Source organism: Neolamprologus brichardi, chromosome 1, assembly GCF_056152115.1.
Source record: "Neolamprologus brichardi isolate AB-2024 chromosome 1, ASM5615211v1, whole genome shotgun sequence".
In the NCBI taxonomy this organism is placed as follows: Eukaryota; Metazoa; Chordata; class Actinopteri; order Cichliformes; family Cichlidae; genus Neolamprologus; species Neolamprologus brichardi.
The window spans coordinates 17,135,149-17,147,267 of NC_142104.1; the positions used below are offsets into that span (position 1 = coordinate 17,135,149).

Here is a 12,119-nt window from a genome sequence, read left to right on the forward strand (position 1 = left end):
CATCTGAAAGAGTAAGAAGTGGGAAAGCTGGAGACAGAGAGAGAGTGAGAGAGAGTAATGGACAAAGAGTAGCCAAGCTCTTTTTAACTCAGTCTCCGTGGAAGAGAGATGTCAGTCTGTGTCAGTTCGCTCCACTAACCAGCCTGTAGCAGGAGAAACAGATCTCTCCCTCTCTCCATCACACATTCTTGTTTTCTCTCCCTCTCACTCCCTCCCACACTATCTCTATCTACTTTCTTCTCTCATATCTTTTGCTTATAGCTTTTCTGCCTCAGTTGAGAAAAGCAGAAACACTCCACACCTCAGGGGAAAACAGCAAGACTAAGGAAAAGACCAAGCAGTGAACCAGTCGTCTCTAAAAGGCAGGCAATGTATAGTGCAGGTCTTCTCCTGATCACACTACGGGTGAATGAGGACGGGCCGCTCCAAATGCTGTAGACTAAAGCCCTGAAGGCAGTGCATGCTGTTGGCTCTGCTGCAGCGTTTCCTTCGGTGCTGTGAGGAGGGCAGCACACAGCTCTTCAAACACAGAAGGGATCAAGTCTTCAAATCCCCTGGAAATGTCAACCACGTTTGAGGAAATGTCAGTAGAGCTGAGAACACACGCAAACACACATCGAGCGGCGTGCGCACACACGCAGGCACTCACACCAAACGCCACGGCAAGAAAGGCAATGTGATATAAAGCAGTCATGTCCCGTGGGTGAAATCAGCATCATCTCGTCGTTCTCACAGATCTCAAGGGAGAATCGCTTTATGCAACTTAAAGGTGTTGATTCCCAAAAATGTTGAAGTTTTAATCCGTGACATTTTCATATGAAATATTTCCTTTGCTCTAGAAAGTTTAACGATTCAACACAATTGTGATTTAACCGGTAATGCCAGGGTAATAAAGACAATAAGTGGAATTGTGTTTTTAGTCTAAAGAGCTTGGAAAGAAAAGCGACAGGACTTCTTTGAGTTTCATCCAAGAAGCTTCTTCAGTTACTTGAAAGTCTTTCAAAAGTCTGGATTCAGTATCAGTTATATCTTCATGTATTTGTAGATCAGCATGTCATGAGTAATTAAAAGAAAACCCACTTTCTCTCTTACCCACACTTTGTGATAATACCATTAATTTTATATCAAGCCACATCTAATGTCGATCCTCATACCTGATGCTTCAGGTGATCTCATCTGCAGCCACTGACATCATCCTGTGTTAGTATTGATCTCTCGTCATTCCCGCTGACTAACTTATTGACATCCTCAAGTGTATTTCCTGTCTAGACTGTCAGCAGTGCTTAAGGATGGCCCTGTACCCTGCTGACACACACACACACACAAATGTGCACACACCAGCTTTGCTTATTGACGTATCCTTTTGGTCTCCCCCAGTCCTCCTCCTTAATGAATCTGGAAGGTGCTGAACTGCAGATGTTGTGCAGGGTTTAAGTATTGATGGTGTGGACGTGACTAAAGTGCTTCTCGCCAAAGAGGCCTGAGTTAGGCCACAGTGAGTGTGGATGAGAGAGACAGAGAGTAATTATCAAAGGCTAAATGTCTTTTTGAGTGATGTGCATATGCGTTGCCTCATCACTCCCTGCGTCTCACTTATAAGAAGTGATACAGACTCTAGAACAGGGTGAGTGGATGCGTGCAAGAGGTTGTCAACGCTGTTTAGAAGCTGACAGGTGATATGTAGGTTAAGACAGGCAGATAACTACAGAGGTCGTGGCTCTCTTGACTGAAAAGCCTTTTTCTCTAAGACAGTAATAGAGGCACACAAGCATGCACACTTTTCTACATGTAAGCCTGCGTACCCTCTGGACTGTTTATCTTTAGCCGCCTATCAAGATCTGCTCTCAGCTACTAATGTCTTGTGATCCTTGGAGGGCATACTATACTTCGCACTGCAAGTGATTTGTGCTGGCAGGCTCTCTCCATGTCCTGTGACATCATCCATTACTAACACCCTCCTTACCTATTAGAGAGATAATGCTGAACTCTGGAATTAACCTCAATTAGTACTACCTCTGTAGATCTTTCTCATTTCACCTCCTGACTCCTGCTTTGCATCTTAAATGGCCTTGGTCTATTTCTGGTCTATTCAGAAAGCATATGTCAACATAAGTGTGCATGCACACTCAGGCACAGCTCTTCAAATAAAAGAGTGGTTATATAGCTTTAGATCAGTCTTATTTATGCGGGCACATTTTTCTTTCTTATTTTTGGCAATGCAGCGTAAATTTGTGATTCAGATTTACTGTTTTAGTGATTGATGGAGTTGGCGAGGCACTAAGAGGTAGTTACTTGTAGTTTTTGTAAAAATAAATTAAGAGCTTTTGCTTGGGTTAGGTTAGATGTGCAATCAATTGTCTTCCTCTTAAATTTCCTGCTATCATTTCAATTTGTGTGACACCTTGGGAACAAACAAAGACATGCGTCACAGAGAATTCCTTAGCCCTAGCTGCACTTTGCAGTTAATACGTATTAACAAATATCAGCATGCCAACACATTAAACGGATTAAGAACCAATCATGAGTCGCTACATTATTTGCTAGTCATTGAGAAGGTAACACTTTGCTTAGCTTATAGCTGTGTGTGAAAGCACTTCTGCTGCTGTCACAGGGTTATGTTGTGTCACCAAGACATTGTGAAAATATATAGCTTCCCAATATTTTGGGTCTAACTGAGCTTTTTGATGCCAACATCTAAATTAGCATCAATGAGTCCTGTTATCTTGGCTTTTTCTTTGAGGGTTGGATTTTTAAGTGCTGCTTCCTGCCATCCAGTTTAGCGGATGAGAAAAGAAACAATATCTGAGTAATTAAATTATGTAGGCTGATGTCCTTGACTAGATATAAAAGTTCATGCCCTGCTAGCTGCTTCTCTGTGCCCTTCTCTTTTCTTTTTTTATAGTTTTACATCCACTTTAGGGAGTTCATAAATAAGCCATTTATTTGTGCCTTTTAAACAAGAAAAAAAGACACCAAAGTGGCTGTTGAAAGAGAGTGAGAGGCAGAAAAGGTTAGGAAACACGTGAGCATGTTTGTTGTGTGTGCTGTCTGGAGTAGAGTTAATCCACGGGCTCAGACATGACTATTTGCCTGCACTGTCCTCCCCCTTACTTTGCTTTTAAGGTGTGTAGAGCCTTAAAGCATACCCAACATGCCTGATGAAGAGGCTAAGATAAGATATAATAAAGCAAAGAAGTCAAAATACCCAGTGACATTCTTGCTGGTTAGACAGGTGCACAGAAATACAATGGGATGAGAATCCTAATACCTCAGTGGCATATCCATAACCAAAAGTGCGTAGGAGAGGTGAATCATTGGCTTGAACAAAGGGTGAATGTATTGTTAAGTGAGGTGTTTTTTAAATGGTTTTTAACTGCTAGTGTGGCACAGGCAGCTGTCTGGGCCTGAAAAGAAGGCCCGTGGGCAGATTTGAGAGAAGCGGTTGAGCTAACAAAAAAACAAAAAATCCCCTGACCAGTATGCGAATTTACATACAGGCCAACTGCCAAAGCACTTGTCAGTTTGTTGTGTCATATTTACCGTTTTGGGTTTGCCCACTCAACTTGTAACTGTAGGAGGAAGCATTGACGCACCTTGATGTTTCACAAACATCGACAAATGTCTGTGAATACATGCAGTCAGTCAGGCGGGCACACACACTAAAATAAAGGAGGAAAAAAAAGACTCTAACTACTCCCCCCGGCTCCTCATGAGAAGTCATTAGGAATGTGTCTGTGTATTTTATTTTTAGCAGTGTGTGTTTAGGAGGGGTAGTGGAGTCTCGTCAGTCTTCAGGGCCCTCCTCTGCTCTGTCGCTCCGTGTCTCTGTCTCCAGCTGAGAGCTATGTATATTTCATAAGCCCAGGGTGCCTTTTTGTCTTAAGATGTGCTGCACCTCCCCTGCCTGTCTCTCTGCTACTCGTCAATGGAGGGAGCCATCACGGTCTTTTTTTCTTTTCTTTTCTTTTTTTTTTAAGTCTTTCCCACTCTTCTCTCTCACCTCGCTGACAGCCACCCTCTGCTTCTCCCTCTGCTTTTCATGGTCAGCTTGTCTCTCTGCTGATGTCTCATCCATCTTTCCTCTTTCAGCTGTGGAAGGGGGCAGAGTAGAGCACGTACAAACAGACTTGGTCTGTCAGGAAAAGTCTCCCTCTGTCTCGCTCTTTGATTCTGTCTGTCTGTCTCTCTGTTTTGTAGCTCTGTCACTTCAGGGAAGGGACATTTCTTCACCCAGAGCTGCATCCCCCTTCGGTTGTTGTCTTTTTATAGCAGAAATCTGAGTGCTGTGACAGCAGCTAAAAATGTTTGCAGTCAAAATAGATCTGCAGTTAATTGCTATATTTGCACCATCAATCTCTTGTTGTTGTTTAAAGTTTATTACAATACCAGTATTTCTGCTTTAGCCCTGATAAAGTAAGAACAAGTATGTTTTGCAAACATTTCCGCAGCATCTCTCATATTATGACTTTCACAGGAGGAGAATCTTTAAACTGAGTTGTTGTTGATGGTTATTCTAGGAAATGTATTTAGACTTAATAAACATCTCTTATACCTCGGTACCCTAACAGTCTTTCTATGTTTCAGGGTAGTACTGTGATTGAGGCTGCAGCAGGAGCCAGTAAGGAAGTGGACGCAGGTTCGGGGCCCTCACAAACTACAGGTGACTACACTCCTCCTCGGACACTGACCTTGGAGGCAGAGAGAGCAGACCGTCAGCTTTCCAGTGAGTATTGCAAAACCCACTTGTTCCACTGGTTTTATGTTTCCGTCTTCCCTATTTTCATCACTATTGCTTGTCTTTGTTTTTCTGTTTTGCTTAAAACACTGAAGCCTTTTATTTGTCTTTTACGCACCAGAGATCTGTGATTCAAAGCATTTCACTTAACACTACTGTGATTTTACAGAGCTTACTGCACTATAAAGCAGTGCAATCGAATTTCCTTTTGCCATTCTCCAGCCATTAGCAGTATTATCTGACTGACTGATATGTTTAATATTGCATTTGTTGATCTTGTCTCTGTGTGTCTCCTGTGGCCAGAACTACTCGAGAGTCTGTCACTCAGAACGTTCAGTAGTAAACACTCTACAGCTAGAATGAACCACACCCTCGAAATATATACTCTTTACTTGGTAAGCAACTTATCTGTGCTTACTTTTTCCTGTGTGAGGTATCTGTGTGACCCTGCTATGTAGCAACACAGGAAGTGGTGAGACCCCCGGAGTGAATGAAATGAGATCTTTGGCAGTTCTGACACTCTAACCGAAAAGTGACAAAAATTACTTTTGACTTCCTGTCTTCGTGCTTGTCCCACCATGTACTCTTATACTTCTGCCTTTTTTTACACTTTTCAGCCCCATTTCACCTCATCCGTATACCAAGAATACGTATCACCAAGCGTCATACATTAACGGCTTCTTTTCCATCGTGTCACATCACAACTATCTATCGATACAAGCTGCCGAGTGAGATTATGGGACGTGAAGATGATTTGCCTGCAGTTTGTTTTGCAAATGTCTCCGGCGTTTGATCTCTTCACCATCCTTTGAGTGCATTGTTTTATAGCAGCAATGCAAACCTACAAAGCCAACTTTTTTTACAAAGCACTTTTTTGTTATTAACTTGAAAGTTTACTTCCAGATAGATTAATCAAATACACTTTTTAATCAGCTATTGAAATTGTATGTTTTGCATCAGTTCACATCTCCTTTATAGTGCATTTAAGTGGTGCTTGACCTGAGGGTTAAGAGGATGGGACTGTAAAGTAATGCTAGAAAAGGAGGTTGAAGATGATGAAGCAGGCACAGCCACAAAAAAAATGTGACTATATGTCCTGAGGGAGGCCATCACAACAGAGGGGTTTGGAGCTCAGTGTGTTTATGTGGAAAGTGCTGGCTGTCTCCCCTCATCAGTTTAGCCAAACTGCCTTTTAACTGAATGCAAAATTCCCTTTTTCTTCTCTCTTTTATTTATGGAAATGTTTACACTAATAATCATCACCGTTTTGTACGTTTCTTATCTCATCCTCCTCTTTTCCACTGTCGCTTTCTTCAGCTCTCTCTCTCTCTTTTGCTCTTTCCTGCTCAGGCCTCGCTTTCTTTTTTCCACGGCTATTTCTGTTTAGCCACGAGTGCCCTGTTGTCGTTGACAGAAACCATCTAAAGCTCTCCTTCTAACTAAACACACAGACACTGTAGGACCACCACAAAGGCACTTGGCTAAACAGTCATGACAAGGGGTGGGGGGGACCTCACATCTACAGACACACACGTAACATTGAATGATCCTCCCTGTGGTCTACTGTGGTATGAGAACAGGGTTTTCATGAGTTATTTAAGCGCTCTTCATCAAGCGTGTTGCGCTGCAGCTCACACTGACATGACACGGCCCATTTCCTTCTCTCAGGCCAGAAACGTGACACAAGACACGCTTTCCGTGTTCGCACAGAATAGAGTAAAGAGGTACACAGGCAGTCATGATCACAAGGCTGTAGGGTTTAAATCATTAAATGTCCCCATGCAGCAACCGTAGTGAAGCTATAGCGATAGACTGATGATCTGAGACAGTTCCTACTGTCCACTGCAGTCTGCACTCTCTGCTCGGTCACATCATGTCAGAAATATTTCAGAAGGAGACACTTTTCATTTCAAATGCTCAAAACCATTGCAGTGAACCCTCATATGGAAGGAAACAGAGGGTTTGAACTGGGCTGACCACGATGTGCTTCATGCTTTTGGACCCTTGATTTGATGAATACTTCACAACCCACTCAGAGCAACTACACAGTCAATACATCATTAGTGGTGAGGAAGGACAAAGGTAAACCTCCTGCTACACTAACTGCACAGATTTCTAAAAGAGGGAGTGACACGCAGGACTTATATAGCCTATATAATAGTGCGGGTATATGGAGTGGGAATCTGTGGTGATATTCTCTTCTTTATCTCAACTGTTGGAGCATTTATCCGTCTCACAGTGTCTTTGATTCCTGCCTTTGTTAGCCTTTACTCTGCTCTGTTCCACTGTGTCAGAGCAGCCTTCTGTCCTTTTCACACTCAACAAATCCATTCAGAAACATATGCCTTCATGTTGTTGTGTACATATGTATATTTTGACAAGGGAATTACGCATGCTGATTGCCATGAGATGAGCTGTGAGTGTGGTTTGATCGCAACAGCACAGCTGGACTTGGCAGACTTGGCAGTTGAGTGCATTTGGCTTTTGGCCAGTTCAATACAATCACAATTACCCACAGTGGGAGCATGGAACACCCCTGAAGGTAGGGTGTGGGTACTGGTTGGGGCACAGAGAGTGGGTACTTAACAGTCTTTGGCCACTTGCATCTGCTTGGAAAGACTGAGCTTGTTGTGTCTGGTTAACATTCCACATTAAGAGTGTTAGGGAAGACAGCAGGTTGACTGCTCAGTCATGCCACAACACAGTAAGCTACACATGCAAACATTAAACAAAGCCGGCTGTAAGAAGATGATTACAGCTGCACTTTCCCCCGTCTTTTGTCCAGTGGACAGATCGGCATGTGTATGTAAGGAGCAGTGCAAGGAATAAGGGAGCAAAGAGGTTACACGACTGAGGCGCTGAGGGGTGGGGAAGGAGAGGATGGTGAGCTGAAGATGTGGTAGCAAGGAATGCGCTCAATAGAGGACGACTGGAGGGTGACAGAGGAAGCATGGGGAGGAATGCCACTGCTTGCTCCCCCTCCTCGGCTCCCTCTCTTTTCTTCTTCTCTTTTGTCCCCCTCTGTGGGGATGGGAGGGTGGGACAACTTCAAATGACAGTGACAAGCTTGCCACCGCTTCTATGAAGCACAGCAGATGGGAAAGTGTGTGTGCGTGTATGTGTGTGTGTGGGTGTGTGTGTGTGATTAAAATGCCGCTGGAGACTGGGGTATACTGAGTCTCTTGGCAGCACCACGCTTGGCAAAGTGCCACTTCTCTGCCCTCTTTTTCCAGCCCATCAGAGTGGGCATTGAGATATGTGTGTGTGTGTATGTGTGTGTGTTAAGTGAGAGCAGGCAGTCTCAATAAGCAAATATTAATTCACAGTGTTTTCATTGTTTGTTTCATTATCTTTTCTTCAGGGCCTTGCAAACTGGATGGCGTGTGTGCCTGTTTTTTCATTCATGTATCTGAGTAATTCAGTAATGATCATAGAACTTTTGAGAAACAGAGCCCTGTTCTGCAGTGTGTGGCGCCAGTGCTGGCGTGCATGGGGGAATTAGTGAGGAGACAGTGGGTTTGGCAACATGCCATGGTTATTAGCCACTCGCATGGTGGGCATGAGCTTATGCCCCGACTCAATCACTCACTGTGTTTGCATTTGTGTGTTTAATGTGTTTGCTCCTGTGCGTGTATATGTGCAAGTCGAGCATTTGTGTCGGGATTCTCCTCTGGTCACACTGACCTTATTGTGCAGTCACTCCTGGTTGATTTGTACCCCTTCCAACACATTCCTTTCCCTGAAAGGCCGAGAAACGGGCTGTTGACCCCCTTTTCCCCCCATATTCACCGTCTCTTTCTTTCCATCGCTCTCTCACTTTCTCTCCTCTTCCCTCCGGATGGGTTTGATTTAGTGACTGTGGTTTTCCAACCAGAGCCTGGGAGCCTGAAAGTGTAGACTTAGGGAAGAGACCTATAGATTCACAGGCAGCGGAGCATGTCATTACTTGGCCATAGCTCATCAGCAGATACATCATCAGGCTGGAGCTCTATTAGATGTGAGTTGATGCACTAAATGATGGCAGTATCTAAAATTGCATTGTTATATCTGGGTGGATATGTAGCTCCATACTGCATATATCAATATTCTTACCTACCTTGCTATCCTAACACCATCGGGGAGGCAATGTTTGGAATCTGACATTCTTTCTGCACAATGACAATGACACAGTCAAGAGTGATAAAGAAGTGTCTTCATCAACTATTCCTGCAACAAGCTTGTTGCCAGTATGCCCTCTTCTGCAGCTCTCTTCTCTCCCTCTCTCTTTTCCTGACTGCCTCACAACAGATAGGCTAACGTTTGGCTCCACAAGGGATTCAACACCTTCTCTCCAAGGTGAAAGTCCCTTGCTTAACTTTTTTCTTGTACAGGCACTTGCTATATTCTACTATTATACCACTCACCACAGCTGGTCTTAAAGGATTTGTAAAGCTTGATCTGCAATGCTTTAAAATGATCTTAAACTACATCAATTACAATATGTTGAAATGCATTGCCAGTTTTTATCCAAAAAGCTTAAACCCCATGTTATTGAGTAAAAAAATTAATACATTTATGTTGTTCTTGAAAGTGTTGCTTTTTAACTTCAAGTAACTAAACCTGTTGCCAGTACTGCTCGTCAACTCAGTGCATTGTGATTCCCTTTTTTGGACTTGAGCAAAAATATATTTAGATGTATTAAGATATGCTATATTTACACACTGAGACCACCTAATGTGAGGTGGAGGCCCAGCGTGGAAGCCATCAGGCAACGTTCAAGACAGCTCAGGAAAAAAAAAGAAGAAAAAAGACAGCTTAGTGAGAAACTTCCAGACTCTGACCTTTGACCTCACATTGAGAAAGGAAGCAGGTGTTCAAGCATGATTAGTCCTGATGTGCTAAAAACTGGCAGCAAGCTTTGTAGAGGCTATCCCAGCTGTCATAGGGCAAAAAAAGGAGGAAGTACACTCTAGACAGGTCACCGAGCCTAACACGGAGAGACAGACAACCATTCTCAATCACATTTGCACCTATGGCCAGGATCACCAGTTAACTCAACATGTCTTTGAACTCTCGGGTGAAGCTGAGTAGCCACACAGGCACAGGGGGAGGATACAGAGGAGCCGCAGCCAGTCGGTGGAGTCAAACCCAAAAGTTTCTTGTTGCGAGGTGACAGTAATCATCTTTGCACCACTGTGCCCTCCAACATTATCGAGAACATGGGGGAAAATTAGAAAATCAAGCAATGTAATAGCTCACCAAAAGAGCTACACTGCTGGAATTAATCCACAGTGGGTACAAGTGAAAGTGAGGATGTTTTCTATAGATGAAAATATTTAATTAAAGTGTATTTTTGCCAGTGGTGGTCATCTAATAACAATATTGAATTAATTTTTATTTGCGCTTTTGTCATGTTTTTTTTTCTCTGTGTGTCACCTTTATTTATATCACCTTTCCTCTCCCACCCTTTTTGCAACCCCATGACTTTAATCATCCCTTCCTCCCATCCAGCCTTCCTGTCTCCACTTCTAGCCTCTCTCCTTCCTTTCTTCCCACTCTCTGATCCCTCTCTCTTTCCCTCCTTTCGAACTGTCCTCTGCTGTCAGGCGACTTGGCTGAGACTAAGTGCTTTTTGCTGTCTCTCGGCAGGTGGGACTGTAATAAAGCTTGTCAGTGGGAGGCATGGGTCGCACTGTCACATGCTCTTTGGCTCCCCTCTGTAACTCCCTCCTCCATCTTCTTCTAGCCCCGCTGCTCCAACAACCACCAGCACTCTCTGCCATGATCTTCTGCTTTTATTTTTCCTCTCTCATTTGTCTGCCTTTTGTTCCCCATTTTGTCTTGCTCTTACCCGAAACTGTGCTCCTTGACTTGTCTCTCATGTGTCTCGCGCTTGCTCTCTCTCTCCCCGGTTTCCTTGCCAACGGCACTTTCAGGAACATGATGAAGAAGAGCAGCAACAGGAGACACCCCTCTCGACATAACAACCAAACACACAAACCCTCACACACATAGGCATAACGCACACAAACGAGCACAGACACACAAGCAATCCATATAAATGACTCCAGGTGAGGTTGTATTGTTTGCCCAGCTGCTCTTCCTAACCACCCTCTCCTGTTCCTTAGTAAACCAGCAGGCTATATGGAAATCAGCTTCCTCTACACAAAACAGTTCTCTGTTCTTTCGTGTCTTTTTTAAATGTTTTTGCTTGCGGTGTTTGTGCTTGCATGTTTATGTATTTGCGTGTGCTTGTCGTACACTCAAAGGGCAAGAGAAGGTTAGCACTTGTATAATATTTGCATGCACATTTTTTAGAGTAACATAAAGGCGTGTTCTTGATCTGGTGTATGGTTGCGAATGCTTGTGTAGGTGTGCTCCCTCTAATTGAAAAAGCTCGTACATAGTCTTTCTTCTTCTAGCCACAGGATGGCATTACAGAGCCCCTTCTTTAAAGGAATCCTTCCCTTCCACCTCCTACCAACCACAGTTCATTCACACGCACACACACACCCACATGCACACACATACGCACACAGCCCTCTTTAGTCTGTGTTAGCCCAGGCTTGTGTAAGGTGACAGAGTGCAGTGAATAATTTAGTCCTGGCCATGTTAATGGCTGACAGCGAACATGGCCTCTCCTCTCTGCCGTTGGCCCATTACTAGTACATTCTGTTTCACTTTCTCTCCTTCTTCCCTCTCCTATCCTCCTCTATATCTTCCATTTATGTTGTTCTAGTGAAATTATATACGTGTTACGTTTTCGCCTTTATATGACTGTGTACATGAAAATAAAGAAAGACTGTATACTCGTCTTATAATAGTGCCCAAGAGTAAAAATGTAAACGTGTAATGTGCGTAATGTAAGTGAGTTTGATTAAATATCTAATATGACTTTATTATATTGTGTTATTTTATTATTTTGCATTTATCAAAATGTTGTTGACAAGATAATATCATATCCACCTCTGCTTTCTCATGAGCATTTTCTTTTGACTGCACTTATGCTAATATTAAAATGGTAAAATACATAATACATAAAGTATATTAAATTATCCTGTCCAGGTTTCTTTCACATAAATACTATATAAACATAAAAATTTCTTAAAATTAATATTAGCTTTCATTGCATTATTATTATATAATAATTATTATTATATTATAAACTGAAATAAGCAACATGTATGAAATAACTGCATGGATCTTTTTTATGATGTAATATGAGGCACAAACGGTTTTTGGGAGCAACACTAGATATGTCTGGATGTAATTACAAGAAAAGTCTCCTACTTGGCTCTTCAAAATGGCTTTAACACTATTAATAAAGCAGTCACTGGATATAGGTTGACACCTTAATATTAATTATGGTGTCATTTTTATCTGTTGGTTGTCTACATTTAACTGT

General features: G+C 42.8%; 1 protein-coding gene across 2 annotated transcripts in view; it reads left to right on the top strand.

Annotated features, from left to right (window-relative positions):
• The window catches only part of gse1b (Gse1 coiled-coil protein b), a 163,364-nt gene that overhangs the window by 44,109 nt on the left and 107,136 nt on the right, over window positions 1–12,119 (top strand). Inside the window, exon 2 of one of the 2 annotated variants that reach the window (XM_035909840.2) lies at window positions 4,585–4,723. In XM_035909840.2, the coding sequence (XP_035765733.2) occupies window positions 4,585–4,723 (139 nt within the window). The remainder of the gene's footprint in view (window positions 1–4,584; window positions 4,724–12,119) is intronic. The other variant, XM_035909870.2, reaches the window with a different exon arrangement.